The 27,682-nt window shown below is 43.2% G+C and overlaps 1 protein-coding gene across 9 annotated transcripts in view; it reads right to left on the bottom strand.

The window, feature by feature from the left end:
* The window catches only part of TBCE (tubulin folding cofactor E), an 87,652-nt gene that overhangs the window by 39,890 nt on the left and 20,080 nt on the right, over positions 1–27,682 (bottom strand). The window contains exons 2-3 of one of the 9 annotated variants that reach the window (XM_053667892.1): positions 27,346–27,430; positions 21,029–21,111 (exon numbers count right to left, since the gene is read on the bottom strand). The exons of 5 other annotated variants lie outside the window; for them this stretch is intronic. In XM_053667892.1, the coding sequence (XP_053523867.1) occupies positions 21,029–21,111; positions 27,346–27,351 (89 nt within the window). In that variant the 5' untranslated portion in view covers positions 27,352–27,430. Of the gene's footprint in view, positions 1–2,225; positions 2,450–21,028; positions 21,112–27,345; positions 27,431–27,682 lie in introns of those variants that run through there. 3 more of the 9 variants (XM_053667890.1, XM_053667889.1, XM_053667891.1) reach the window with 3 other exon arrangements.

The following is a 27,682-nucleotide window of genomic DNA, read 5'->3' as shown; positions in this document are numbered from 1 at the left end:
TTTTAAAAATCACTTTAAAACCCTGGCCAGATAGCTCAGTTGTTAGAGTGTCGTCCTGCTGCACCAAGACTGGAAGCTCAGTCTCCAGTCAGGACACAAACAGGAAGCAACCATGAACGTGTAAAGAAGTAGAAAACAAATGGATGTTTCTCTCTGGACTTTGTGAAAATTAAACAGTTTTGTCTACAAAAGGCCAAGATCAAGAATGTGAAAATACAACATACAGAATAGGAGAAAATATCTGCAAATCACAACTCTCATGAGGGCTGAATACCTAGAATATACAGACACAAAATCCTAACACTGGATGACAGAAAGGCAACCCCACGTGATCACGGGGCAGGCTGTGCACAAGTGGGGACAGGAGGTACGTAAGCAATCACTGCATCTTCCATTCAGTTTTGCTGTGACTCTAAAACCACCTCTACTTAAAAACGGCTACAATGACAAATTTTAAGTTTTATATCTATGCAACCCAAATTTCAAGTTTCTTAAAAATGAAGACAACCTAAAAGCAATTGCAGGAGAAAACAAGATAGGGTTAATCTTCCAGGAAAAAGATCATTAACCCTGATGGAAACCTGAGGATAGAGAGTAACAAAGGACAACAAAAAGGCACAGATGGGAGAAATCTAAATTGACACTGACACTGTAAGTTAACACCATCAGGTCTTTGGGCTTCAAATACACATGGAGTAACATACCCAACACACGGGTTAGCAAGGGGGTGAGTGGAGTCAGAGTCCAAGTGTCCTCAAGCCTCTGCATGAGTCCAGGGAGAGGTGAGCTACTGTCATTAGACTTCTGGACGTCCAAGGTCCATGTTTTCACCTCTAGTGTAACTGTTCAATGACGACAATATACAACTACCAAGTTAACAGACAAAAATTAAACTGCCCGGGCTGGTGTAGATCAGTGGAATGAGCACAGGCTGCGAACCAAAAGGTCAAGGTTCAATTCCCAGTCAGGGCACATGCCTAGCTTGTGGGCCAGGTCCCCAGTAGGGGGCGATCCAGAGACAGCCATACACTGATGTTTCTCTCCCTCTCTTTCTCCTTCCCTTCCCCTCTCTCTAAAAATAAATAAATAAAATCCTTTTTTAAAAAAAGGAAAATAATCTGAGGGAGAAAAGAACAGCACAGGCAAGTCAAATAGAAAGCAAATAGTTACATGGTAGACACAAACCCAATACATTAATAATTCAGTGAAACTAAAATGGACTAGGTGTTCTGGATTAAAAGTCCACAAAGACCATCAGAAAGATTTTAACAGGGATTACATGGAATCTGTAGATTGCTTTGGGCATTACTGACATTTTCACAATATTGCTCTTTCAATTCATGAACATGGACTGTCTTTCCATTTATGTCTTCTTTCATTTCTTTCAGCTTTATTTTGTAATTTTCATTGTAAATATCTTTCACTTCCTTGGGAAAGTTATTTCTAAGTATATTATTCTTTTTTAAAAAGATTTTATTTATTTATCTTCAGAGGGGAAGGGAAAGAGAAAGGGAGAGAAATATTGATGCATGGCTGCTTCTGGTGCAATCCGTGCTGGGAACTGGCCTGCAACCCAGGAATGTGCCCTGCCTGGGAATGGAACCGGTGAGTCCTTGGTTTGCAGGCTAGCACTCAATCCACTGAGCCATACCAGCCAGGGGTCATTGGTTGATTATTGTATGTGCCCTGAACAGGGATCAAACCCATAATCTTGGTGTATCAGGATGAGGCTCTAACCAACTGAGCTATCTGGCCAGGGCTAATTCATCCACTTTTTTAAAACACAAAAACGGACAAAGAAAGCGACCCCACTTGTAAGTCACTTTTAAAAAAATCAAAAAATGTCTGTAACCTGACTGGTGTGGCTCAGTTGGTTGGGCATCATGCTGCAAAGTGAAATACCACTGGTTTGATTCCTGGTCAGGACATATGCCTGGGTTGCAGGTTCAGTCCCCACTCAGGGTGGATAGGAGGGGACCAATTGATTTTTCTCTCTCACACTGATGTTTCTCCCCTCCTTCTCCCTGCCTCTCCCTCTCTCTACTAATAAATAAAACCTTAACGAAAGGAAAAAGAAAAAACGCTGTAAATAGAATTTCTTTGTACAATAAACCAAATTCTACATTATAGAACTACCGAAGAGCCAAACATTCTTCTCCGCCCCCTTTCACCCAAATATTAAATGCTACCCTAAATAACCACACCAATGCATAATGAAAAATTACCTGCATTTAAAATACACAGTCCCTTCGTGGCTTCCATCGTGCTTGCCCCTCTCAGGATTGTCCCATTCTACTCCTAACCAGAGTCCTGGCAGGACAAGAAAAACCAAATGAGTGACAGGTGGTGACAGACGAAACACTCCCTTCTCCTGCAAGCAAATACTGCCTGCGAGGGACACAGATGCCACTGGGAAAAAGAACCATCTTTCCAGAAGGACTTCGATCAGCAAAGACAATAGCAACAACGTCTGGTTCACAAAGTCAATAAAAATCACAGCTGCAGAGAACAGCAATGGCTAAAATTTACTGAGCACTTACTAAATGCCACAAACTTTTCTTTACATTAGCACAAGTTATCCTTACAACAGACAATTCATCTACATAAAGGAGGTATTGTTACTGTCCTCTTTTTATCAGCTCCCGGAGAAATAAACACAATTTATTTGTCAATTGCAGTTCACGTTCCATAGTATTTTATATGAGCTTCAGGTGTACAGCATAGTGGTCATACAATCATAAGCTTTACAAAGTGTTTCCCCAATATTCCCAGTAGCCCCTGGCACCATACAGAATTGTTACAGGGTTATTACTTGTACTCCCTATGCCACAGTTCACATCCCCGTGACTATTTCATAACAACCAATGTGTAAATCTTAATCCCTTCACTTCTTTCACCCAGTCCCTCAACTTTCCCAATACCTGTTTTCTGAGTCCTAATCTAGTAACCTGCTTTACATAAAATAAACCTCTGGAAGTAAATAGTATCCTTGTTCAATCTAGGTAAGATAACACACTGAACAAAAGCCATTCCCAGGTCACTCTAACCCCAGAAGCCGACACTCAGTCCTTGTTCTGTGCTCTCTGCAGCTGACACCTGATGTCTGCAAACCACCTTAGTCTCCAGAGCATTTTCTCTACATTCTGTCCTCCCCTCCACCTATTTATTAAGTACCCACTGTGCACAGGGTACTGTGCTGGTACAAAAATAAGACAGAGGGCTGCACTTCCGGATCAACCCTCCTGCTGAGAACAACTAGAAAAGTTGAATAAACTATTTTTTAATTATGTATTTATTTATTTATTTATTTATTTATTTATTTATTTATTTTTTAAAATATTTTCTTTATTTATTTTTGGAGAGAGGGGAAGGGAAGGAGAAAGAGTGGGAGAGAAACATCAATGTGTGGTTGCCTCTCATGCGTCCCCTGCTGGGAACTGGCCTGCAACCCAGGCATGTGCCCTGACTGGGAATCGAACCACGATACTCTGGTTCGCAGGCCCGCGCTCAATCCACTGAGCCATGCCAGCCAGGGCTCTAATTATGTATTTATTTTGATTGATTATGCCATTACAGTTGTTCTATTCCACCCTTCATTCCCCTCCACCCTACCCCCCCATCCCCACCATTACCCCCATTTAGTTTATGACCATGTGTCTCAAGTACTTTAGATTCTGTATTTTCCATTCTATTCTTGCCCCCCCCCATCTATTTTCTATCTACTGTCTATGCTACTTATTTTCTGTACCTTCTCCCCTTTTCTCCTTCTACCACTCCCGTTGCTAACCCTCCATGTGATCTTCATTTCTATGGTTCTGCTCCTGATCTAGCTGTCCTTTTAGTTTGCTTTTGTTTTAGGTGTGGTTGTTAATAACTGTGAGTTTGCTGTCCTTCCACTGTTCATCTTTTTTATCTCCTTTTTCTCAGGTAAGTCCCTTTAACATTTCATATAATAAGGGCTTGGTGATGATGAACTCCTTGACTTGACCTTATCAAGAAGCACTTTATCTGTCCTTCCAGTCTAAATGAAAGCTTTGCTGGATAGAGAAACCTTGAATGTAGGTCTTTGGATTTCATGACTTGGAATACCTCTTTCCAGCCCCTTCTTGCCTGTAAGGTCTCGTTTGAGAAATCTGCTGACAGTCTGATGGGAAGTCCTTTGTAGGTGACTGTCCCCTTATCTCTTGCTACTTCTAGGATTCTCTCCTTCATTTTAATTTTGGCTAATGTAATTATGATGTGCCTTGGTGTGTTTCTTCTTGGGTCCCACTTCTTTGGAACTCTCTGAGCTTCCTGGATTTCCTGGAAGTCTATTTCCTTTGCCAGATTGGGGAAATTCTCCTTTATTATTTGTTCAAATAAGTTTCCCACTGGTGTCAGTTCCTTTCCCCCTTCTGGTACCCCTATAATTCGGATGTTGGAGTGTTTCAAGGTGTCCTGGAGGTTCCTAAAACTCTCCGCATGTTTTTGAATTCTTGCTTCTTCACTCTTTTCTGTTTGGCCATTATTTGCTTTCTTCTGGTCCACTCCATTGATTTGAGACCCATTTTCCTTGTCATCGCTATTGATTTTCTATGTAATTGCATTCATTTCAGTTAGTTTCGCCTTCATATGTACAGCTAATTTGTCGCTATAATCAACCAGTTTTGTGAGGATCCTGATGACCATGTTTTAAACTGTGCGTCTGAGAGTTGTGCTATTTCTTCATTGCTTAGATTTATAAGCTCTGGTGCTTTGAGATCTTCTTGAGCCATTTTTGGTCTGTCCCTGCCCGTTAAGTATGAGGAGCAGAGCCTTGGACTCCCAGGTCACTGGGTTGACACTGTATGTGGGGGCGTGGTCAGAGCGGGGAAATGGCAGCCCCCTCTGCTGTTTGGCGCCACTGGGTGAGGAGCAGAGCCTAAGGTGGTTCACCAGGGCAGGGCCACTTAGGTCACTTGGTTATGATGCTGCATGTGGAGGCGGGGTCAGAGCTGGGAAATGGCGGCGCCCTCTGCTGCCACTCGCCACTGGGGCCTGCTGGGTCCCGTCCAATCGCCCACTCCCTTGCTTGTCTATCCGTTCAGGGATGCGAGACCACAGTCAACCCACAGCCCTGTTCCCTTGCTGTTTCCCCGCAGTCGCTCGCTGAGTTGCCCACCAGGTCCAACCCTGCCTCTGGATTCCGCGCACCTGAGTCCGTCTGACCGAATTTTCCAGTGCAACCTCCTCCAGCTGCTGGTTTCGCCCCTCTTACCGGTCAGGCTGAAGAATTTGTTGTTATCAGACTTCTGAAAAGTTCAATTTTCTGTGTTCTGGCTGTGTTTTCTTTGCTATTATTTAGTTGTCTCTAAACTTGGTTGTGTGAGGAAGCATGGCATCTCCACCTATGCCTCCAACTTGGCGGAAGTATAAATGAACTATTTTTAAAAATCACTTTAAAACCCTGGCCAGATAGCTCAGTTGTTAGAGTGTCGTCCTGCTGCACCAAGACTGGAAGCTCAGTCTCCAGTCAGGACACAAACAGGAAGCAACCATGAACGTGTAAAGAAGCAGAAAACAAATGGATGTTTCTCTCTGGACTTTGTGAAAATTAAACAGTTTTGTCTACAAAAGGCCAAGATCAAGAATGTGAAAATACCACGTACAGAATAGGAGAAAATGTCTGCAAATCACAACTCTCATGAGGGCTGAATACTTAGAATATACAGACACAAAATCCTAACACTGGATGACAGAAAGGCAACCCCACGTGATCACGGGGCAGGCTGTGCACAAGTGGGGACAGGAGGTACGTAAGCAATCACTGCATCTTCCATTCAGTTTTGCTGTGACTCTAAAACTACCTCTACTTAAAAACGGCTACAATGACAAATTTTAAGTTTTATATCTATGCAACCCAAATTTCAAGTTTCTTAAAAATGAAGACAACCTAAAAGCAATTGCAGGAGAAAACAAGATAGGGTTAATCTTCCAGGAAAAAGATCATTAACCCTGATGGAAACCTGAGGATAGAGAGTAACAAAGGACAACAAAAAGGCACAGATAGGGGAAATCTAAATTGACACTGACACTGTAAGTTAACACCATCAGGTCTTTGGGCTTCAAATACACATGGAGTAACATACCCAACACATGGGTTAGCAAGGGGGTGAGTGGAGTCAGAGTCCAAGTGTCCTCAAGCCTCTGCATGAGTCCAGGGAGAGGTGAGCTACTGACTGTCATTAGACTTCTGGACGTCCAAGGTCCATGTTTTCACCTCTAATGTAACTGTTCAATGACAATACACAACTACCAAATTAACAGACAAAAATAAAAATGCCCGGGCTGGTATAGATCAGTGGATTGAGCACAGGCTGCGAACCAAAAGGTCAAGGTTCAATTCCCAGTCAGGGCACATGCCTAGCTTGTGGGCCAGGTCCCCAGTAGGGGGCGATCCAGAGACAGCCATACACTGATGTTTCTCTCCCTCTCTTTCTCCTTCCCTTCCCCCTCTCTCTAAAAATAAATAAATAAAATCCTTTTTTTAAAAAAAGGAAAATAATCTGAGGGAGAAAAGAACAGCACAGGCAAGTCAAATAGAAAGCAAATAGTTACATGGTAGACACAAACCCAATACATTAATAATTCAGTGAAACTAAAATGGACTAGGTGTTCTGGATTAAAAGTCCACAAAGACCATCAGAAAGATTTTAACAGGGATTACATGGAATCTGTAGATTGCTTTGGGCATTACTGACATTTTCACAATATTGCTCTTTCAATTCATGAACATGGACTGTCTTTCCATTTATGTCTTCTTTCATTTCTTTCAGCTTTGTTTTGTAATTTTCATTGTACATATCTTTCACTTCTTTGGGAAAGTTAATTTCTAAGTATAGTATTCTTTCTAAAAAGATTTTATTTTTTTATCTTCAGAGGGGAAGGGAAGGAGAAAGGGAGAGAAATATTGGTGCATGGCTGCTTCTCATGCATCCCCTGCTGGGAACTGGCTTGCAACACTGGGAATCGAACCTCATTCTTTTGGTTTGCAGGTCCGCACTACATCCAGTGAACTACACCAGCCAGGACTATATTATTCTTTTTGATGTAGTATAAAAATATAATGGAATATAATTCAACCTTAAACAGGAAGGAAACTCTGACACATGCAACAACATGGATGAATCTTGAGGATGTTATCTAAGCAAAAAGACAAAATACTGTGATTCCCCTTACATGAGGTACTAGAGTAGTCAAATCCACAGTGAAAGAAAGTACAATGGTGGGTGCTGGGTGCTGGGGCTGGGAGAGGGGGGAACGAAAACCAAGGGTGGGCAAAAGTGGGTTTAGAGTTGCCAGTCTGGAAGCAGAGAGTCCATTCTTGTGTTACTATTTGTTACTGTGCTATTTTCTACAGGGACAGCTGTAGACCTACTCTGGCTCAGTTTGGGAAGAAAAAATGTTCTAGAGATGAAAGATAACATAATAATATAAATGTACCTAATGCCTGGAAAAAATGTAAATTTTATTTTATGTGTATTTTATCACAATAAAAAAATGACAAGACTGAAATCATAGAGTAGATTCTCTGCACACAGTGGAATTCAGTTGGAAGTCAATAACAAAATTCATTAGGAAAGTCCTCATGTTTAGAAATTAAGCAATATCACTCAAATTACCTTGCTTCAAAAAAGAAAACAATGTAAGTTAGGAAATATTTTGAACAGAATGATAACAAAAACACTACACATCAGGACTTCCGCCAAGATGGAGGCATAGGTGGAGACACCGTGCTTTCTCACACAACCAAGTTTAGAGACAACTAAATATTAGCAACAGAAAACACAGCCAGAACACAGAAAATTGAACTTTTCGGAAGTCTGATGACAACAAATTCTTCAGCCTGACCTGTAAGAGGGGCGAAACCAGCAGGTGGCAGAGCGGGGTAGCACAGGAAAACTCAGTCAGACTGACTCAGGTGCGCGGAATCCAGACGCAGGGTTGGACCTAGTGAGAGACCCAGTGAGTGACCACGGAGAAACAGCAAGGGAGCAGGGCTGAGGGTTGACTGTAGTCATACATTCGTGGGTGGATAGACAAGCGAGGGAGTGGGTGACTGGACAGGTCCCCGGTGCCAGCGGCCGCGGAGGGCACAGCCATTTCCGAGCTCTGACCCCGCCTCCACATACAGCGTCATAACCCAGCGACTCTGAGTTGCCCCGCCCTGGTTAACCACCTAAGGCGCTGCTCCTCACCCAGTGGTACCAAACAGCAGAGGGGGCCCCCATTTCCCCGCTCTGACCATGCCCCCACATACAGTGTTACAACCCAGCGACCTGGGAGTCCAAGGCTCTGCTCCTCATACTTAACGGGCAGGGACAGACCAAAAATGGCTCAAGAAGATCTCAAAGCACCAGAGCTTATAAATCTAAGCGATGAAGAAATAGCACAACTCTCAGATGCACAGTTTAAAACACTGGTGATCAGGATGCTCACATAACTGGTTGATCATGGTCACAAATTAGAGAAATATATGAAGGTGAAACTAATTGAAATGAATGGAATTGCACAGGACACCAATAGCAATGAAAAGGAAAATGGGTCTCAAATCAATGGAGTGGACCAGAAGAAAGCAAATAATGGCCAAACAGAAAAGAGTGAAGAAACAAGAATTCAAAAAATGAGTAGAGGCTTAGGAACCTCCAGGACATCTTTAAACGCTCCAACATTCGAATTATAGGGGTACCAGAAGGGGGAAAGGAACAGCCACCAGTGGGAAACTTATTTGAACAAATAATAAAGGAGAATTTCCCTAATCTGGCAAAGGAAATAGACTTCCAGGAAATCCAGGAAGCTCAGAGAGTTCCAAAGAAGTGGGACCCAAGAAGAAACACACCAAGGCACATCATCATTACATTAGCCAAGATTCAGATGAAGGAGAGAATCCTAGAAGCAGCAAGAGCTAAGGGGACAATTACCTACAAAGGACTCCCCATCAGACTGTCAGCAGATTCCTCAAGAGACTTTCCAGGCAAGAAGGGGCTGGAAAGAGGTATTCCAAGTCATGAAATCCAAAGACCTACATCCAAGATTGCTCTATCCAGCAAAACTTTCATTTAGAAGGGAAGGACAGATAAAGTGCTTCTCAGATAAGATCAAATTCAAGGAGTTCATCATCACCAAGCCCTTATTATATGAAATGTTAAAGGGACTTACCTAAGAAAAAGAAGTTAAAAAAACATGAACAGTGAAAGGACAGCAAACTCACAGTTATTAACAACCACACCTAAAACAAAAGCTAACTAAAAGGACAGCTAGATCAGGAGTGGAAACATAGAAATGAAGATCTCAAGGAGGGTTAGCAACAGTGGAGTGGGAGGAGGAGAAGAGGGGAGAAGGTACAGAAAATAAGTAGCATAGACAGTAGATAGAAAATAGATGGGGGAGGCAAGAATAGCATGGGAAACACAGAATCTAAAGAACTTGAGACACATGGTCATAAACTAAAGGGGGGGTAATGGTGGGGATGGGAGGGTAGGGTAGAGGGGAATGAAGGGGGGAACAGAATAACTGTAATGGCATAATCAATAAAAACATAAATTAAAAAAATACTACACATCAAAATTTGGGGAATGCAGGTTAAAGCTGCATTTTGAAAGCTTAATAGACTTAAAGTGTATGTTAGATGGAAGAATATGTTAGATGGATCAAAAATAATCATCTGTCTTAAAATGTTTAGGGGAGGAAAATGAAGCAAATTAAAACTACAGAAAGCAAGCTCTGGCTGGTGTAGCTGAGTGGATTGAGCGCGGGCCTGCGAACCAGACAATCATGGTTTGATTCCCAGTCAGGGCACATACCCGGGTTGCAGGCCGGTTCCCTGCAGGCCAGTTCCCAGCAGGGGATGCATGAAAGGCAACCATACATTGATGTTTCTCTCCCTCTCTCCTTCCCTTCCCCTCTAAAGATAAATAAATAAAATCTTAAAAAAAAAAAAACTACAGAAAGCAAAAGGAAATAAATAATAAAGAGAAAACATTAACAACACAGGAAAATAAATAAGATGATCCCTTACCCTAAAACACCTTAAATTTTATAACAGGGATAGATGTGTAAAGTAATGGTTATTAAAAAACAAAAATTGTGTAACAAAAGCAAATACGGGTGTTACGGAAGCATGGCTGAAAACACAGTGAATACTGCCAGGTGATGATGGGTGGAAAACACACACAGAGGCAGAACATCTGGGGAAACCCGAAGGGGAGATACGGAAGGCAAGGCGCAGTGGGAGCTCCTGACTTGCCTAGGAACCTCCAAGAGTCCAGCCCCGCTCAAGCTCAAAGTGTCCCCCGGAGGCTGGGGCAGGAGCACAGGGCAGAGAATAAAGACAGAAAGTCTGACAGGAGCTTGAGCACCACTGCAAAACTCTTGTACGGCATGGTAAAGAGCATGAACGTCATCCTCCATCCCTCAAGAACACTATTTCACATAAGCAATGGAAAAATGCGATCTCAGTTTTACAGACAAGAAACTAACACACTGAAAATTCTGACTTGCCAAAGGGAAACCTCTGTTACTTTCTCTATTTCACAACACTTCTGAGACCACATGTGTGGGGTTTTCCACACCAAGCAATTCTCCAACTCTTGCTGGACACACACTGGGTGTCCTGCAATTTAACACACTTCCAACACTAACTGCTCCCAGTGCAGACCCCGCCGGTCAAGGGCTCCCTCCAGCAAACCTGCCCCCAGCTAGATGCCCGTCACAAGTCCCAGGTTGTCACCCACACTTCTCACCAACTGGGTATAACTCAAGGGTTTCTTCACCCTTTCCTCAGGTTCCATAATCGGCCAAAACAGCTCAGAGACCTCAGGGAAACACATTTTCCAGTTTATTGTGTTTTACCCTAAAACAATAAAATAAAGATATACATGAATAATCAGATGGAAAGGCACAGTAAGGGAAGGTCCAGAACGGTCCTGAGTGCAGGAGTCTGTCCCTACAGGGTTTGGGGGGGCACTACCCTCTCGCAGCAAGTGGGGCAGTTCACCAACTTGGGCAACCTCCAATCCCTGCAGTTCAGGGACTTGCACAAGACTTCATCATGTACATGTGATTATTAACTCAATTTCCAGTGCTGAAAGCTTCAAGCTCCTAGTCACAGTGCAGTCTATCTGGTGACCATCCCCCATGCTGAGGCCGCCAGGCACCCATTAGCAGACAAAACGCGCTCATCACTCTGGAGCTCCCAAGGCCTCAGGAGCTCCTGCCTCAGGGTCTAAGATTGGTATCAGAACAAAAAATGCTCCCAGCAACCTTATCATTCAGGATATTACAGGGGTTTGAGGAGCCGTGTCAGGAACTCGGGACAGAGACTAAACATACTGTATATTTCTTATTTTGTCACTTGCCAAAATAACATGGCAAGAGAGGACCAGACCCTGTACTAGCAGACACAATTCTTCCATATCCTAACCCATTTTTGTCAGATAAAGGCCTTGTTATAAGAAATAAATACAATTAATGTTACTCACCATAAAACTATCAGAGTGGGCTGCGTCGATGGACATTACCTAGAAGAATGCACAACATAAGGCCATTCTTCCACATGACAAACAACAAGTCACTTCTAGAGCTAACCCAGGTGGAAGGAGCAAGGCCAGCATTCAGGTGTGATTACCTGTGACTGATGAAAACAAGGATAGTTCGGCAAGCTTCTACAAGGGGCCAGTCCACTAAGACAGCGCAGCAAGTACACATATCAGTGCTGATGAGAGAGCAGACACCTCATCAGTCACAGCCTGTAATCAGGGCTTCTGCCCTCCACATGCTGTGGGTGACTGTGATGCCGACAGAAAGCCGTCCGTCCTGCCTGAGAGGCAGTTGGGGTTTCCAGGGTCCCCTCACTTACTAGGCTTCGAAGAGGGACCAGGACACGGGAGGTGCCAGGACAGTTCGCTTCAGCCTCCTGGCAAGAGGGCAGCAGGAGGAAGTTCTTACACTGAGAGCGTGTAAGGCTAGCAAATGAGTGGATAAGGGAAAAAGCCCTCTTACTCCCTCCCAGTACCAGACTGTGGGGGAGGACTACGGGGAGACAGGCACGTGCACAACAGAGGGTAAGATGGCAGCAGGAGGAGGTGCTGGACCAAAGAGGCCTGTCAGTCTAGCCAGGGAGAAGGGACCCACCCCAAAATGCAAAAGTTTAGTAAATTCATTGGTCATTCTGAGAGAGCCCTTGGTCCAACCCACACCTCAAACTAGTAAACCCAGAGGAACAAAGAAATTGCTCTCTTACTCATCATTCACTGCTCAGGACCTGCACTGGCAGGGGGCACTGGCCGATTCTGTCTATGAGCCACATGACCTTAGCTCTGACTCCTTCCAGGAGGGAGTCACTCCCACTTGCTGGGACATCTGTCAGGGCCTCTGCGCACTCTCCAGCTGGGAGCACGGGACCTTGTGGCCCTAGAAGCCACTCGGCCAGTGGTGGTGCCAGCTCCACAGACAGCTTCCAGGAGGGAGCCTGATGCTGGACAGCAGCTGGGAACAAGCTAAGCTACCTGAGTGACCACTTAATAGCCACCTCGGGCTCCAAAGAACAGTACTTTAACATGGAGCAGGAATGCTGGGCACTGCCTTTTGTTTTGGTCCTTCTGAAGACAGCTGGGTTTCGTCTGGGTTTTGCAGAGGAAATGAGCTTTGAGACAGGGAGCTCCCCATTCTCCCAGATTGTTCAGCATCCAAATAAAACCCACTTTCCTCTCTCACCAGCCTGTGCGTCTAGAGTTTACATTCTGGTGGCAGCGGGCAGCCCAACCCCATGTTGTTTGGTAACAATCAGATCATGATCAACCTCAGGCTGGAAAAATCAAATGCACAAAAAACTGAAGCAGACACTGGAATACAGCTTTATCAGTTTACAATGATAAAGAACACCGCCATGCAAATCTATATGTTCTGGCCAACGTGAGTAGTTCGTTCTATCCTGAAAAAAAATTGTAATCAGACCCAACTTCACTAAAATTACAAGAATTAAAAACCATGAGTCGAAAAACCCAGCAATCATGCTCATTGGAGTTTATTCAAATGAGCTGAAAACTGAGTCCATACAAAAGCCTGCACATGGGTGTTTATAGCAATGTCAGTCATTACAGCCAGAATGTGGAGCTTGGGCAAACTGTGGTACATCTAGACAATGGATTATTATTTGGCACTAAAAAGAAATGAACTATCAAGCCATGAAAAGATATGGAGGAAACTTAAATGCAAATTACTAAGTGAAAGAAGCCAATCTGAAAAGGTTACCTACTATATGATTCCCCAGTCTTTGACATTCTGGAAAAGGCAGAAATGTGGAGACAGTGAAAAGATGCACGGCCACCAAGGCCTGAAGGGGAGGGAGGAATACACAGGCAGAACCCAGGGGACATTTAGGACAGAAAACTATTCTGTGATATTGTGATGGTGGGTACATGTCTTTGTACATTGGTCCAGCCCCACAGGCTGTACAACACCAAGAGTGAACTCAAATTCAAGGACGGACTCCGTGCGATGACAGTGTGTCAGGGCAGGTTCACCCACTGTACCGATGTCCCGCTTCAGTGGGAGATGTTGATGGCAGGGGATGCTGTGTGTGTGCAGGGTCAGGAGTGTATGGGAACTCTCCGTACTGTCTCATTTAGCTATGAACCTAAAACTTCTCTACAGTAAGAGTAAAAAAATTCCATATGAACAATATAGTCTACTCCTGTAAACAGGCTAACACAAGAAGCCACATCATAATCAGAAGACCACTTCATGAGCATGAAATCCAACAGGAGGAGTTCAATACATGGGATAGTTAATGCTATGTGGCAACAATATTTAGCTCCATCTATTTCACGAGGTCAGTGGCTGTAACTCCGGGACCCATCCCCACCCTAGGGCTGAGCCCAGGGCACGGTTCCTTCGCCTCCCCTGGAGAAGTCCAGGATGGGCACTTCCAGCAGCTGCCTTTGAGTCTCATGCTCCTTGCTTCCTGCACTGACCAGGCCCTGAGGTAACGAACACTTTTTTAAAAGACATAAGTAAATCCAAATCATTCAAGTCTGAAAAATTGAGAGACTCTTCCATGAACATTAAGCAATACTGCCAGTCTCATTCATGACGAGTTGCTCTGAACAAAATTACTCTCGGAGGGGCACGCTGCTTGGAGCCCCCAAATGCTGACAACAGCTCATGGCTGAAACAGAACACTCCAGCAGCTGTAACCACGTTCTACAGGACTGGCCTAAAGGACCTCAGGATCTTTGCAATAATGAAGCAGGGTGTTTTCAGCACCACCTTTGGCCGTCTTGACTTAGGAATATTGCGGTACCATCTGGAGATAATCTCTTGCTTTTATAGTTAATAATGTGAGAAAGTCCTTATAAGATCTGCAATAACTTACAGTAAAACAAAATTCAGGGAAAAGAAAACTAGAAGATCAAAAGCCATTATCCCCCCTCCAAAAAAAAAGAAAAGGTAGGAAAATAGGAAGCGTTCCTGTAAGAAAAGGAAGATGCATTCCCTTGACCAGCGGCGGGAACATCTTCATTCATCAGAAGAAAACCCTTTTGGCCTGTCCCTGAGCTAATGGGAATTTGTCACAGCCGTGCTTGTATAAGGGGCACAGATGGGATAATGAAAAACACAGTACACTTGATAACATCTTCATAACATATTCACTGGCATTTCACAAGTGGCTATTCTTAACCCAAGCCTCAGACAAGCTAGGATAGAAAGCCTCCTTTTGTAAAGGCAGTTAAAGAAAGGGCTCCAATGGCGTTTATTCCACTTTCTGGTGATCACTTTTTCCTGCACCCCTTAACTGGTGCAGCCTAGGAACAAAAAGTAAACCATTCTCATAGGGAAGGGCGCAGGGTCAACAGAATCACCCGGGGGCAGGTTAAAGTGAAGTGTCCCAGACCATAACTCCCACCTAGGAAATTAGAACCTCTGGTATAGAACCTAAGAATTTAGGCTTTAAACAAGTACTCAGGTACACTGCACTAGACTCTCCTTCCTGAACAGATGTTACCTCAGCTAGGCTTCTAATTATAGTTAAAGACAGCAATGCCAACTGAAGTCACCAAAAATAGACAGGAGATAGGTAATCCTAAATACAGGACAAGTGGTTCTTAAGAATAATGATTTAATCTGACTAGTAAAGACTACATGTTCTGACCACAAGGGCCATACAGTATAGATTTTTTAAACAGACTGCATCAATTTTCAGGCAGTTAACAATGGAATATCACACTCTGACAAAAATCAATATATTAGAGAAGAAGAGCCAGTCAAGATGGCAGCACAGGCAGATGCAGTGCTCACAACCTCCCACAATCACGTCAAAATCACAACAAACTAGAGAACGACCAACAGAAAGGCCTGAAGCCAGCTGAACAGAGGTCCTCCAACTGAGGCTATAGAAAGAAGCCATATCGAGACTGATGGTAGGGGTGGAGACACAGAATGGTTTGGTCCCACATCCACATGTGGCAGATAAAAGCTGGGAAGAGTATCTCTGATGCAGAGGTATCCCTTGAGGAGCTACGGGTCCCAGCCCCACAGAATCCCAAGCCACCAGCCCAGGGATTCTGTGTCAAAGAACACAGAATCCCCATAACTTCTTGCTGTGAACACCAGTGGGGATGGTGGCTGAGTGAGACAGGCTTCTGGAGTCCCAGGCATCTCTAGTAAAGGGCTCACACACGGATTCACTCAAACTCACTCACTCTAAGCTCCAGCACTGGGGCTACAGTATATAGGGGAAGGAACAGAGTTGTCTGGAGTGGGGGCAAGAGCTGGAGGGGCAGCCTTCTCCCAGACAGAAGTTCTGGCAGAGACCATTGTTTCTGCTGAGCCACCCCTATAAAGCCTGCAGGCAGGCACCATACCTGAGTCTCTATCAACCACTGGCACTGTCTGCTTGGGCCTGGTGACTTCTTGAGACCCCGCCCCACCCAACTTGCAGGCCCGCCCAAGCGATTTTCCAGTGGCTTTTCTATACAAATGAACTGACTTGGCACATGCTGTGGACTTTCCTAAAATCTCTGAAACAAGTAGCATTTGGCCTTGGGTGCCCCATATCTCTCATTAGGTGTCCTCAGGCCCAGCTCTAGTGGCAGCCAAAATTTGTTTACAGCTTGGTCTCTCTTGGGTACCTCCAAGACCAGCACAAATAGCAGCCACCTGCAGATCACTCTGTAGCTCATGCCAGTTGTCCCTGGGCAGGGCACAGGTGGCAGCTGACCTTGGCCTGCCCCTCCTGGGAGGCCTGGGAACCAGCACACCTGGTGCCCAGCTTCACACCACACTGGAGCACCACCCTACCACCTCTATGAGCAACACACAGATTCAGTGGGCACCAGAACCCCACTAAAGTTAAGTCCTGCTCCGTGGTATTGGCTCCTACACATCTGATTCTCCACAGTTGTCACAGCCAGTCCTAGAAGCCAAATGGCGTAGGGGTAAATTCCTCCCACTGAGGTGCCAACAACAATCAAGACCCAACTACAAGAGTAGGGTGCACACAGCCCACAGAGGGGACACACCTGGAGCGCTTCATTCAAGTGATTCGGAAAGCTGTGCCACTGGAACCTACAGGACATCTATGACATAAGGCCACCCCACCAAGCCTTGGAGATGCAGCTGCTTTACCTAATACAAGGAAACAAACACAGGAAGGCAGCCAGAATGAGGAGACAAAGAAACATGACCCAAATTAAAGAACAGAACAAAACTCCAGAAAAGAACCAAACAAGATGGAGACAAGCAATCTACCGGATGCAGAGTTCAAACCACTGGTTATAAGGATGCTCAATGAACTGAGGGGAAGACAAGATGAACTTATGAGAACTTCAACAGAGAGAGGAAACATAAAAACAGAGATAGAAAACATAAAAATGAACCAGTAATAAACGAAGAATACACTAAATGAAATGAAGACTATATTATAGGAAATCAACAGTAGAGGAGGTGAAGCAGAGGATCAAATTAGAGATCTGTAAGATAAAGTGGCAGAAAACAATCAGAAAAAAAGCAAAAAGAATCCCCCCTCAAAATGAGGATAATAAAAAAAAAAAGATAGTCACTAATTAGCAACCTTAATCCCACCTGCTAGCTTAATTCTTTGTCAGAAGTAACTTAACACAATGCCCCAGGTTCTGGAGACATAAGCCAGGGCAGGGCATATTCTGCCCGACATGCCCCATCATCTTTACTTCCATCTAAACAGTATTAACATACGACATTTACAGTACTCAGCATGTTGGATGAAGTAGAGGATAAAAGGATAAAACCAGCGATTTAGAGACAAGACAACAGTAAAGCACCCAAGCACAGCATCAAAAAAAAAAAAGAAAAAAATTTTTAAAAATGAGGAAAGTCCAAGGGACCTCTGGGACAACAGCTGCATCATGGGGTTATGAGAAGGAGAAGACAGTAAACAAGGAATAGAGAATTTGTTTGAAAAAATAATGGCTGAAAACTCGCCAAAGGAAAAAGTCACACAAGTTCACAAAGCACAGAGAGTCCCAATGCAGATAAATCTAAAGAGACCTACACCAAGACTCATCATATTTAACATAGCAAAATTTAAAGACAAAAAAAGAACCTTTAAAGGCAGCATGAAAGAGAAAATTAGTTACCTAAAAGGGAGCTCCCATAAGGCTGTCAAGCTGACTTCTCAACAGAAACACTTCAAGGCCATAAGGGATTGGCATGAAATATGCAAAGTAATGAAAACCAAGGACCTGCAACCAAGACTACTCTATCCAGTAAGGCTACCATTTAAAATTCAAGGCAAAATACAGAGGTCCCCAGAGAAAAAGAAAAAAGCTAAAGGATTTCATTACCACCAAGCCAGTACTGCAAGAAGTGTTAAAGGGCCTGCTTAAAGAAGAAGAGCTTCAGGATGAAGCTGAACATCTCTTTCCCAGCCACCAGCTCTCAGAAGCTCACTGAAGTGGACAATGAACACAAATGCTGTACCTTTTATGAGAAGTGTGAGGCCACAGAAGTACCTGCTGATGCTCTGAGCAAAGTACTGAAAGGATTATGTGGTTTGAATCAGTGGTGGAAACAACAAACATGGCTTCTACACGAAACAGGGGTCTTCACCCACGGCCATGTCTGCCTGCTGCTGAGTAAGGGACAATCCTGTCACAGACCAGGGAGGACTGGAGAGAGAGAAAGAGAAAATCTGTTTGGGATTGCATGGTGGATGCCTATCTCAGTGTTCTCAACTTGGTCATTGTTTTAAAAAAAGAGAAGGGGAGATATTCCTGGTCTCACTGATACGTGCTTCACTGTCAGGACCCAAACAAGCCAGCAGAATCCACAAACTTTTTCATCTCTCTAAAGAAGATGATGTCTGCCATTCTGTTTTGAGAAAGCCCCTAAACAAAGAAGGTAAGAAACCTAAAACCAAAGCACCTAAGATTCAGCATCCTGTTACAGCAAGTGTCCTGCAACACAAATGTCACTATACTGCTCTGAAGAAACAATGTACTAGGAAAAACAAGGAGGGGCTGGAGAACATGCTAAACTTTTGGCTAAGAAAATGAAGAAGCCCAAAGAAAAACGCCAGGACAGATTGCCAAGAGACATAGGCTATCCTGTCTGGGAGCGTCCACCTTTAAGTCTGAGTGCAGTCAAAAATGAGATTTTCTATGAGTAATAGAGAAATCAGAGCAAACATTTAAAAAGAAGAATGGAGAGTGAGAGTGAACACAGGTTTAAAGAAGAAAATGGCAATAAACAAGTACCTCTCAATAATAACATTAAACATAAACAGATTAAATGCTTCCATCAAAAGACATAAGGTAGCTGAGTGGATAAGAAAAATGACCCATGTATATGCTGCCTACAAGAGACCCACATCAGAACAAATCAGACACACAGACTGAAAGTGAAGGGATGGAAAACATTTCATATAAGTGGAAACGAAAAAGCTGGCATAGCAATACTTAGATCTGACAATATAGACTTCAAAACAAAGGCCTTAACAAGAGACAAAGAAGGTGGCTACATAACTAAAGGGACTGATCCAACAGGACAGAACCCTTGTAAACGTGTATGCACCCAATGCAGGAGCATGTAAATATGAAAAAACTCTGGTTGGACACTGAGGGAGAGACTGACAGAATACATTCATAGTGGGGAATTTAACACTCCACTGCCATCAACGGGCAGGTCTTTTATTTATTTATTTATTTATTTATTTATTTATTTTAAAGAGATTTTTATTTTTATTTATTTTTAGAGAGAAGGGAAGGAAGGGAAAAAGAGAGGGAGACGAACATCAATGCGTGGTTGCCTCTCACGTGCCCTCCAATGGGGATCTGGCCTGCAACCCAGGCATGTACCCTGACGTGGAATCAAACTGGTGATCCATTGGTTCCCAGCCTGCGCTCCATCCACTGAGCTACACCAGCCAGGGCGATGGGTAGATCTTTTAAACAGAAAATCAACAAGGAAACAGTGAACTTAAACAACAAACTGGATCAAAGTGATTTAATTGATATTTATGAAATGTTTCATCCCAGACCAGTAAAACATACATTCTTCTCAAGTGCACATGGAACATTCTCAAAGACAGACCACATGGTAGGACACAAAATAATTCTTAACAAATTCAAGAAGATTCGAATCATATCAAGCATGTTCTCTGACCACAATGGTATGAAACTAGAAATCAACTACAAAAAAAAAAATAAAAAACACTTAAATACGTGGAGGCTAAACAGAATGTTATTAAACAATGAATGGGTCACTGATGAGATCAAGGAAGCATAAAAATGACCTGGAAACACTTTGGCTGGTGTGCGCACAGTGCAACATATAGATCTGGTATCGCAGAAATGCACACTTAAAACTTGGGAGAGCCTATTAACCAATGTCACCCCAGGAAATTTAATTCAATTTTTTTAAACATTACACGAAAATGCACACATGACAACCCAAATTTAAGGGACACAGTGAAGGCAATTCTGAGAGGGAAGTTCACAACATTACAGCCCTACCACAAGAAGACAGAAAAATCCCAAATAAAAAATCTAACCCTACACCTTAAAGAATTAGAAAAAGAACAACAAACAAGCACAGAGTAAGTACAAGGAAGGGAATAATAAAGACCAAAGCACAAATAAACGACACAGGGACTACAAAAACAATACAAAATTGATTAATAAACCAAGAGCTGATTCTTTGAAAATATAAACAAGATTGACATACCTTTAACCAGACTCATCAAGAAAAACTGAGAGAGGACCCAAATAAATCAGACCCAAACAAAATCAGAAATGAAAGAGAAGTAACAACTGACACCAAAGCAATACAAAGGATTTTAGGAAAATACTATGAAAACTATGTGCCAATGAATTGGATGACTTGGGTGAAATGCATAAATTCCTAGAAACACTCAGTCTTCCCGAACTGATCTGGGAAGAATCAAAACACCTGAATAGACCTATTACAACTAATAAAATCAAAGCAGGAATCAAAAAACTCCCAGCAAACAAAGGTCCTGGATGGATGGGTTCACAGGTCTGGGACTGGAAACCCATAATTCAAAGCAGAACTAACACCTGCCCTCCTCAAATTATTCCAAAAATTCAAGAGAAGAGAAGACTCCCAGTGCTTTTCATGAGGCTAGCATTGCCTTAATTCCAAAACCACATAAAGACACTATAAAAAAGAAAATTATAGGCAAATATTTTATGAACATTGATGCCAAAATCCTAACAAAGTATCGGCAAACTGGATCCTGCAATACATTAAAAAGATCATATACCAGGATTAAGTGGGATTTATTTCAGGAATGCAAGGTTTGTATAATAATCACCAATCAATAACTATGATACACCACATAAACAAAATTAAGGATAAAAATCACATGCTTACATCAAGAGATGCAGAAAAAGCATTTGATAAAATTCAGCACTGATTTATGATAAAAACTCTCAGTAAAGTGGGAATAGAGGAATCATACCTCAAATAATAAAAGCCATACATGACAACTCTCAACCAACATCATACTCACTGTCTGCTTTCACCACTCACATTCACCATAGCACTGGAAGTCTCTGCCATAGCAGTTAGACAAGAAGAAGAAAGGCATCCAAACTGGAAAGAAGGAATTAAAACTGTCATTATTTGCAGATGACATGGTTTTTACATTAAAAACTCTAAGGGCTCCACCAAAGAAACTAGATCTAATAAATGAATTCAGCAAAGTAGCAGAATACAAAATTAATATTCAGAAATTGGTGGCACTTTTACACACCAATAATAAATTATGAGAAAGAGCAATCAATAAAGCAATCACATTTACTATTGCAACAAAAAAATAATAAGGAACCTAAAAATAAATTTGACCAAGAAGGCAAAAGATCTGTACTTGGAAAACTATAGGACATGTAAGAAAGAAACTGAGGAAGATACAAATAAGTGGAAGCATATACCATGTTCATGGACTGGAAGAATTAACATCATTAAAACACTCATACTACCCAAAGCAGTCCACAAATTCATCACAATCCCCAGGAAACTAACTACAAAAGGCATATTTCACAGATCTGGAACAAATATTCCAAAAATTTATATGGAACCAAAAATAACATCAAATAACCTCAGCAACATTGATAAACAAGAACAAACTTAGAGATATCATAATACCTGATATCAAACTGTACTACAAGGCCATTGTCAGCAAAACAGCCTGGCACTGGCAATAGGAAAAGGCATACAGATCAGTGCTACACAACAGAGATCCCAGAAATACCCTGACACTTTTATGGCCAAATAATATTAACAAAGGAGGCAAGAGCATACAATGAAGTAAAGACAGCCCCTTCAATAAAGGTGCTAAGAAAACTGGACAGGTACATTCAAAAAAATGAAACCAGACCACCAATTTATATTATAGACAAGAACAAACTCAAAATGGATACAACATTAAATGTACATCATGAAACCATAAAAATACTAGAAAAAAACATAGGCAGTAAAAATCTCAGACATTTTTGCCAAAATGTCTCCTAGGGTAAGAGAAACAAAGGAAAAATAACAAATGCAAGTACATCAAACTGAAAAGCTTTTGCACAGCAAAAGAAACCATCATCAAAATGAAAAAGGAACCCACTGTATGGGACAACATATTTGCCAGTGATACACTGAATAAGGGGTTAATTTCCAAAATACGAGTATATTAAAAATTTACGCAACTCAGCACCAGGAAGACAAACAATTCAATTAAAACCTGGGACAAAAACCCGAATAAATACTTCTCCAAAGAGGATGTGCAGGTTTACAACAGACATATGAAAAAATGCTAATCAACAGGGAGATGCAAATTAACTCCACAGTGCAGTATCACCTCACACCTTTGAGAATGACTATCATCAATAAATCAACAAACTGCAACTGGTGTTGAGGATGTGGAGAAAGGGGAACCCTCGTGCACTGTTGGTGGGAATGTGCACTATTCCCTATTTTCCTCCTCTAAAACCTAGGTGGGGTCTTACAGTGAGGACCCCAGGTGCACCTAGGTTTTTAAGGAGAAAAATAGGGGGAAATTTTTTGCAGCAAAAAATGCAGTGAAAAGGTGCATCTTATAGTCCAAAAAAATAGGGTATGTTCAAAGGACTATGATTCAGCCATAAAAAAGAATGAAATCTGACCATCTGTAACGACATGAATGGACCTGGAGGGTTTGTGCTGCGAGAACTAAGTCCGAGAAAGACAAATACCATAGTTTTTACCCGTTTGTGAAATCTAAAGAACAAAAGAGAAACAGATGCATAGATAGACAGCAAACTCAGGGCTGCCAGAGGGGAGGAGGGTGGGTGAAAAGCTGAAGGAATTGAGAAGTACATGTTGGTGGTTACAAACTAATCATGGGGATGTAAAGTACAGACAGCACAGGGAATATACTCAGTAACACTGTAATAACATGTACACTCCCCAGGTGGGTACTAGAATTATCAAGGGAACCACTTTGTAAAGTATGTAATTCTCTAACCATTATGCTATACACCTGAAACCAACATAAATTAATACTGAATGTCAACTATACTTGGAAAAAATTTAAGTAAAACACATATACACACACCCCAAAATAAAACTGTTCTCTTCGCCTTTTGCAGAGATGTTCAGGCACGGAGGCGATATTGTAAGTAGTACATTTGGTGAGTTTTTAAAAATTCTCCTCGCACTTCACACCATCCCAGGAGAGTATTTCATTTTATTTGTTTTTCCAGGAGAGTATTTCACACTGACCCGTGAATGCTCACTCGAGAGCCTCAGCCCACTGTACCTCAGTCTCGTGACATTTGCCATTCGCAGGCTGGCACGTCAAGGGGCTTCCATTTTCTGAGTTGTCCAGTGCTGTGGACACAGTCTGGAATGTACGCCCCTCTGACGCCAAGAACTAAAGTTAGGCTGTACTCACTATACCATTTTAAGCTTTCTTGCTCACCAGAAAAGAGAAATCATACTACTGCTTGGAAAGAGAACATTTTATTGTACTTTCAAATCATACGGTAAAGGTTTATGCAGAACGTTACAGACGTAGTACAAGTGAGCAGGGTCGGCTGCGCAGGAAACAAGTTACTGAAGCAAAGGAAGGGCCCTTGGAGCTTATGGGCGAGAAATGCCAAGGAAAGGCGCCTCGGGGAAGGAAGAGGAAGGGAAAGGTGTGGGCTCCCCCAAGAACAAGAGCACCCCAAAGGAAAACACTTTATATAAGAGCTGAGTGGGAGAATACTGGTCCATGCTGTTCCATTTAGAGTACACTTTTTAGTTTAGGTTGAAACTTAAAACAAAACCAAAACTGAAAACCACTCTGCTATTAAGACACAAGGTAGAGAGAACTTCAGGCTTAACTGCCGTCACTGAGCCTCTGTGACCCCTACAAAGACGAGGGAAGGAGAAGAGAGTCCCTGAGAGAGACACGGGTGACTGGTTCCCAGCCGGGAATTTGGGGGAAATCTGGAAACTACTAGCTGATGGCATCCCAAATATTACTTGTGGGTCACAACAGCTCAGGAGATCGCCATATTCACCTCGGATTATACAAAAGATGAGACTGAAACTAAAGGTGACACAAAATGGTCAAAGCCCACACTTACAGGGGCTGACAAGGGGTCCGATCCACTCCTGCTCTGACCAGTCGAGGAAAAAACAACCTGCCCTTTTAGAGGAACTACAGTGGGGAAGAGCCCACGGCCAGGGTCTTAGCTCAACACTGGTTTCTTCATACTCTACCCATAACTCATTGCTGCACCTGGTCGTCACTGAAAGACACTATAATACCTGTCGTGCGACCACAAATATTCAGAATAAGGAACACATGTGATTAAAGAAGGACACATTGTAAGCTGACTGTAAAAATATTTATTCCCTGGGTTTAAGCCCATCCTACATTCTTCTTAAGGTCACTGTTAGAGCAGAGACTAGACCCTTGTACGTGTGATTCTATTCTTTTCCTTTTGTAAGATTTTATTTATTTTATCTTTAGAGACGGGGGGGGGGGGAGGGAGAAAGGGGGGGGGGGAGTATGAGAGAGAAACATCAATCCTTTGCCTCTCACACACGCCCCAACCGGAGACTGAACCTGCAACCCAGGCAGGTGCCCTGACCGGAATTGAACCAGCAACCCTTTGCTTTTCGGAACATCACCCAACCAACTGAGCCACAGGTCAGGGCTCATTCTGTGCTTAACTGGAGTCTCCTGAGACCCAGGTGGGCTGAACTGCTTGGGGGGAAATGTGCTGGGTGGAATGGACACCATGAGACGAGCCCTGAAAACCACGCCGTCTGTTCTCGCGGTTCTCCCTGGAGAGCAGCACCCTACCTGAACAGCAGTGTCCTCCTACCAGCCTGAGACGCTGGGGCGAGAGACCCGAGAAGCTGAGCTCACCCGACAGCCCACTCACATACCCTGATATCTTGGTGTAAGACAAACGACCTACATCGTGACACGGGCACATCTAACACGCTCGCCATTTCCTATTCACACCCGCCTCTGGAGAGACGGGGTCCTCACTGTGCTGTAATGACAACCTCTGACTCCTGTTTTTCCTATTCAAAATGGGTTCACCACCATTTTGCCATTTTCCAATTTCAGCAGTATAGGATGGAAAAATGTATGACCTAGCAATTGTAAATTGCTATGGCTTCATTAAAATAGCATCTCAACATAAGGAAAATGTTTACTGTGCTTATGGCTTTCCAAGTAAAACTTGAAATATAAAGACTTCTTAAAAGGGAAGAAGTGTAAATGACGTATTAGTTAGCGATCTGACTTGGCTTAATAAAATATGTACGTGGAGTAAATCTGTTTGGTCCTACTCAGAGACTGTCCAACAGCACTGGCATCTCCACCAGTCAAAGTCACGCTCTGATCAATGCCAACAAGCAGTCACCAACCACAGACAAGGAGAGCCTTTCGTCTAGACCAGGGGGCTCTGCCCCACCAGGCCAAGGCTCCCTTTTATTCATACTGCCCCCAAACACACTGACGTGGAATCCACAGATCATATCACCTACCCACACTGGACTTCAAAGTCAACAAAACACCTGTGGTAATGAAACAGAAATAATTTAGAACAAGACACGTTTTGATACGTATGTGCTCAGGCCTGACTGCACTGGAAGACAGAACGAAGGAAGGAAATGCTTCCTCCAAGTGGAGGAGTACGAACACCAAGACATCGAATACCCCAGACATGAGAGACCCGGGCCACCTACCAGCACATCAGGGCAAATCTTAGACCAGCCAGTGTGGAACCAAGCCTCCAGTCCTCTACTCAGGGAAAGCAAAGCTGCAAACACACCCCCTCCAGAGACCACTAATCCTGGATGACCTGGGCAAGGTTTTGGAAGACAGAAGTATGTTGCGGAGGCTCCACCGGAAAAGGCCCTTCCCTGAAGGGAAGCAAGGGATCAACAGGCCAGGCTAGAAAGTTCTGTGTCCACACTCCCTCCCCAGGAACCCTGGGCGGAGCCCGAGCCGGCCCCCAGCCATGCCTGCCTCACAGCTGGCCTGTAGGAACAAGGTGATTCTTCTTCTACCCTCACTCTCCCAAGTTACAGAATGGGGGGCTAGGAAACGCACTATGCTATCAATATTATGTAACTTTGACCTGCATTTTAGAGGCTAGTAAATTGAGTCTAGTCTAGGGTCCTAAAGATTGTCGAAGGAGAGTGAGGGGCCTCCTGATTTCCAGGCCCTGACTGATTGTGTTCAATGAACCACATTTGAAGAAAAACAAGTGTGATATTAAGAAATCCTTTTGACTACCTGAAACCTAAGGAAAAAAATGTAAAAGATGAACTCTGCCTGAAATACTCCCCCACCCTTTCCAAGATTTCCCGAAATTTCTCTAGGTCAAGCAGTTACCAGTGGTCATGGGTATGCAAAAGAAGTTGCGACTTCCAAGGAGGAGAGAACGCTTTTCTGACAATGGCCTAGCAGTCTGCTCCTTGGGGCTCCTGTGTTTTCTTAGTCACTTAATGGATTCACTTAAATGGATTACCTTAATGGATTATAAATTGTTAATGAATCAATGACAAATGTTTACATTCATCCACTGTTTCCTCTTTTTAAGAGAGAGGGGAAAGGAAGAAGAAAGAGAGCGAGACAAACATCAGTGTGTGGTTGCCTCTTGCACAGCGCCTGCTGGGGACCTGGCCCACAACCCACCTATGTGCCCTGCCTGGGAATGGAACCAGTGAGTCCTTGGTTTGCAGGCCAGCACTCAATCCACTGAGCCATACCAGCCAGGGGTCATTAGTTGATTATTGTATGTGCCCTGAACAGGGATCAAACCCATAACCTTGGTGTATCAGGATGAGACTCTAACCAACTGAGCTACCTGGCCAGGGCTAATTCATCCACGTTTTTAAAACACAAAAACGGACAAAGAAAGCGACCCCACTTGTAAGTCACTTTTAAAAACATCAAAAAATGCTCTGTAACCTGACTGGTGTGGCTCAGTTGGTTGGGCATCATGCTGCAAAGTGAAATACCACTGGTTTGATTCCTGGTCAGGACATATGCCTGGGATGCAGGTTCAGTCCCCACTCAGGGTGGATACGAGAGGCGACCAATTGATTTTTCTCTCTCTTGCACTGATGTTTCTCCCCTCCTTCTCCCTGCCTCCCCCTCTCTCTACTAATAAATAAAACCTTTACGAAAGGAAAAAGAAAAAACGCTGTAAATAGAATTTCTTTGTACAATAAACCAAATTCTACATTATAGAACTACCGAAGAGCCAAACATTCTTCTCCGCCCCCTTTCACCCAAATATTAAATGCTACCCTAAATAACCACACCAATGCATAATGAAAAATTACCTGCATTTAAAATACACAGTCCCTTCGTGGCTTCCATCGTGCTTGCCCCTCTCAGGATTGTCCCATTCTACTCCTAACCAGAGTCCTGGCAGGACAAGAAAAACCAAATGAGTGACAGGTGGTGACAGACGAAACACTCCCTTCTCCTGCAAGCAAATACTGCCTGCGAGGGACACAGATGCCACTGGGAAAAAGAACCATCTTTCCAGAAGGATGGACTTCGATCAGCAAAGACAATAGCAACAACGGCTGGTTCACAAAGTCAACAAAAATCACAGCTGCAGAAAACAGCAATGGCTAAAATTTACTGAGCACTTACTAAATGCCACAAACTTTT

The sequence above is a fragment of the Artibeus jamaicensis genome, unplaced genomic scaffold, assembly GCF_021234435.1.
Source record: "Artibeus jamaicensis isolate MK-2021 breed Jamaican fruit bat unplaced genomic scaffold, CSHL_Jam_final contig_473, whole genome shotgun sequence".
Lineage (NCBI taxonomy): Eukaryota > Metazoa > Chordata > Mammalia > Chiroptera > Phyllostomidae > Artibeus > Artibeus jamaicensis.
This window is presented reverse-complemented; position numbering and strand designations above follow the sequence as displayed.